Source organism: Nylanderia fulva, unplaced genomic scaffold (assembly GCF_048542155.1).
Source record: "Nylanderia fulva isolate GAGA-0341 unplaced genomic scaffold, ASM4854215v1 Scaffold147, whole genome shotgun sequence".
NCBI classification, from domain to species: domain Eukaryota; kingdom Metazoa; phylum Arthropoda; class Insecta; order Hymenoptera; family Formicidae; genus Nylanderia; species Nylanderia fulva.
In genome coordinates, this window is record NW_028189699.1 from 101 (window position 1) to 4,551 (window position 4,451).

The following is a 4,451-nucleotide window of genomic DNA, read 5'->3' on the forward strand; positions in this document are numbered from 1 at the left end:
GGATTCTTTTTCTAGAAGAAAACATCAATTTTTAAAGTAAATAACTAAAAAAAATTAAAAATATTTTGTTTACAAAGAAATTTTGGAGCACCTTGTAGAAAATGATATAATTTTGTAAGTTACAGCTTATTAATAATTATAACATTGATCATAACTATAGAATTAAATTTACACACACAAATACATACGCACGCATATACATACATGTGTACATACTCACGCAAATCACACATGTACACACACACGCACACACTAACATATGCACATACTTTACCTATACTACATACACATTATACACATGTATACATTATATACTTATTGATAATAATATTAAAATTTTAGTAATAATTTATGATCATAAATTTTAACCAATTTAGATATTTTATTCTTAATTAACAAAATATTTCAAAATTTTATTAATACAATTAATTTATTTTATAAAATAACAGGTTATAGCAGTTCAACATTTTAAATCAGATCAACCGAAAACCAAAAGAAATGGTAGAAACGCATCTTTATAATTTTATTATGAACAACAGTGAAATTATCATTCAAATTGCTGCCTGGAATGATTGAGCTTTTAAATATACATAATAACTTAAACAAAAGTAAGATATTTATATAATATTATAATAAAACATTTATAAATTAAAATAAATATTACATTAAAAACATTTATGTAATTATTTGTTATATTAATTAAAATCAATTATTAAATTTAAATTATTAATACAAAGTTTACCACTATTTATTGTGCCTATTAGCATTTATAAAATAATACTCTATGTAACAAAAAAAGCCGCGCCTAATTTCTTATTATAAATATTTTTAGAAATAAAGAATATAACGTAAAATTTGGACAAACATAATGTAAATATATAGGTATAGAGAAACTGTGTCATTATTTTCATTATTTTAATATATTAATGTGGAATAATATTATTAATTAAATTCTATATTATTAATTTTATTAATTACAATTAAAGTTATTCATATTTATTTGTTTTTAACTTTCTATTGTTTTTCAAGGAAAAACAAATATTTCTTTTTTCATCGTTTCTAAGGAAAAAAAAAGACGCTAGCAAAAAACCGTAGAGCATTTCTTGTGTGTATCGACTCCAAGACGGTTGTGTAGTACATTCATTTTCTTTTTAACGTAAGTATTAAAGATTATTATGCTGAAAATATCAGTATCAAAATTAATAAATTCTACTTTCACAGAGCAAAATTTTGGTATAAAACTCAATGTTGAACATTATTTATATTATTAATAATTGTTAAAAAAGCATTTAATAATATAAACACATTAATATAGGTTTAACATGGCTTTAAAAGAAATAACAAATACCAATTTGTTTACAAAAAAAGAAATTTTGGAGGACATTATGGAAAACGATACGACTTTGTAAGTTATATTTTCTTAATGATTATGCATATTAATAATTAGTTATAATATTATAAAGAAAATAAAAACTATAAAACTAAATTTACACACCTCGCGCGCACACAGTCACATGCATACATAAAAACACACACACACACACACACACACACACATACACGTACACTTAAATTTTCACATGTAACATACACATTATACATTTAAATATACATAGATGCAGATACACACAAATATACAAACGCATACGCACAAAAACACATATACATATACACATTATATATTTATTTACAATTATAGTTTTACATTAAATAATTTTAGCAATAATTTATAATTTTAAATTTTAATTATATTAGATATTTTAATTTTAATCAAACATTTCCTTATTTCAATCAAATAAATTCTTTCATTATAGTGAAATAACTGGCTACGTCAGTTCAATATTTCAAATTAAATCAACCACAAGAAATGGCAAAACAACGCATCTTTTTAATTTTATTATGAGCAACGGTGAAATTACCATTCAAATTGCTGCCTGGAATGATTTAGCTTTTAAATATGCAGACATAATAACTCAAACAGAACAAGTAAGATATTTTTATATTTATATAGTATTAAAATAAGATTTTTTATATATTATTATTTATATAACATTACATTTTAATATATTTATATAATATTATTTATCATATTAATTAAAACAAATTCTTAAATTGTATAGGTTTATTCTCTACAAAAAGTGGTACCTAAAATCCCTTTGAGGAAAGAATATTTACATAATGCTTCATTTCCATACGAATTATTAATCCGAAGTTCCACTATTGTCGTTCCTATTGGCATTTATAAAATACCAAAAGAAATTGAAACAATTTCTTTGATTAAAATGCAAAATGCCAGAACCAAAAGTGGTTTAATAATAGGTAATTTAATATTATAATCTCTCTTATATGTTAATCAATATATTTAAATTTAAAACTTTTTGATTATCCAAAATCAAATTTTGATTTTTAATTGTAAATTTAATAATAATAATCAAATATAACAATATCAAACATAATAACAATAATCAAATATAACAATTTAACGATATCAAATAATAACAATAATCAAACATAACAACAATTATCAAATATAATTAAATATACTCAGTAAACACAAAGTAACTGTAACATAACATATATATTAAAAAGTCCGTTTTAATAAGATAACAGTTACGTGACATGCTCTGTTATATAACAGTTACATTATAGGAACAGACATTTTAATATATATTATGTTATTATTATTTTGTGTTTACTAACATAATCAAAAGAATTTAATTTAAGTTTTAGTAGAATATGCTTCTTTTATTTCAACTATCAATTCTGAAACATTCTGTATATTTGTTTTCATTAAAATTCCTAATTATATGAATTAATTATTATCTAAAATATTTTAATTTTCTTTTCAGAAATGGAACATCATATAAAAATGATTTTTGAAAAATCATCTAATAATCATTTTTACATTGGAGCGATTACAGATGGTTATTATAAACTGTCTGTTTTAATAACATGTAATGGAGAATTTGAAGATAATTTCACTTACGGCTCACCAATTAAAGTAATAGGAAAAATGCAAGTACCTGAAAATAAACCTCCATATCTTTCAGTTTCGTCAGTGGAAAATGTGCAATTAATTGACGGCGAAAAAATGTCATTTTTGCAAACCTTAAAAGGATATCATCCTATTCCATAAATTTTAACAAAATTATTTTCTTTACGAAGAGACAATTTGATTTTAAAAATACAAATATTTTACATATTTAAAGTAATAAATAACATATTTTAAATACTTTAAATATTTACAATAAGTAACATTATATTTTAAATATTTAGCATTATTATACGTATTATTATATGTATTTTATATTAAATATTTAATATTACTATGTTTTACTTTCTCGTTCTCATTTGCAAATAATATATATATATATATATATACGAGGTGTGTTCAAAAAGTATCGCGAATTTTGAATTTCCGCGGGTTACGTATATTCGATTTTCGATTTTTTTGTGGCGTTATATTGGTACTCATGTTTCTCATTTATGCCGACAAGTACGGCCATTTTGAATGTTCAGTTAATTTTTGACAGCTGCTTTGCTTGCACGTGTTTTGGCTCGTCTTCGATTTTTGCCTATTCCAAAAAATGGATCAAAGAATCTGTATCAAATTTTGTGTGAAAAACAAAATTAAGTGCGCGGACGCATTCCGAATGTTGACTGTGGCATATGGTGAAGCTACCTTGGACCGAAGCAACGTTTATCGGTGGTACAAAATGTTTTCCGAGGGCCGAGAAGATGTGAACGACGATGAGCGTGCCGGACGCCCGAGCACGTCAACAACAGACGAAAACATTGATGAAGTGAAGAAAATAGTATTGGTCAATCGTCGAATCACCGTTAGAGAAGTTGCTGAAGACCTAAACATATCGATTGGCTCGTGCCATTCGATTTTTACCAATGATTTGGGCATGACACGGGTCGCCGCGAAATTCGTACCAAAATTGCTCAATTTCGACCAAAAACAGCATCGAATTTTTGGCCAAAAACAACACACTAATAATGCCGCAGCCACCGTATTTCCCAGATCTGGCCCCCTGTGACTTTTTCTTGTTCCCGAAACTGAAGAGGCCCATGAAAGGACGACGCTACGCTACGATTGAGGAGATAAAGACAGCATCGAAGGAGGAGCTGAACAAGATCACAAAAAATGATTTTTTGAAGTGCTTCGAGGATTGGAAAAAACGTTGGCACAAGTGTATAATATCTGGTGGGGATTACTTTGAAGGGGACAAAATAGATATTCATGAATAAATAAATAATTTTTGAAAAAACAAAATTCGCGATACTTTTTGAACACACCTCGTATATATTGATAAAATGTTACAAATAAAATTCAGAAAAAGAATAAATAAATGATCTTCAATTAAATAATTATCTCCATAATTTTATCTTATTCAAATTCTGAATTTCTTTCTAGCTAATATGCGACTATAAAAAGTTATTCAATT

At 25.3% G+C, this 4,451-nt stretch overlaps 1 protein-coding gene across 1 annotated transcript; it reads left to right on the forward strand.

Annotated features, from left to right (window-relative positions):
* Positions 1–1,288: 1,288 nt before the first annotated feature.
* On the forward strand, positions 1,289–3,161 carry LOC114937213 (uncharacterized). The gene is made up of 4 exons (XM_029310630.2): positions 1,289–1,405; positions 1,815–1,986; positions 2,121–2,319; positions 2,850–3,161. The coding sequence occupies exons 1-4, from the start codon at positions 1,323–1,325 to the stop codon at positions 3,134–3,136; spliced, it is 741 nt and encodes a 246-aa protein (XP_029166463.1). The 5' UTR covers positions 1,289–1,322; the 3' UTR covers positions 3,137–3,161.
* Positions 3,162–4,451: the final 1,290 nt, after the last annotated feature.

What these genes read in the sequence shown, in the direction of transcription:
- LOC114937213 (XM_029310630.2), top strand. Translation starts at nt 1,323, where the DNA reads ATGGCTTTAAAAGAAATAACAAATACCAATTTGTTTACAAAAAAAGAA. An exon ending in ATGGAAAACGATACGACTTT is followed by an intron (nt 1,406 to 1,814) that starts GTAAGTTATATT and finishes CTTTCATTATAG; the next exon opens with TGAAATAACTGGCTACGTCA. An exon ending in TAATAACTCAAACAGAACAA is followed by an intron (nt 1,987 to 2,120) that starts GTAAGATATTTT and finishes TAAATTGTATAG; the next exon opens with GTTTATTCTCTACAAAAAGT.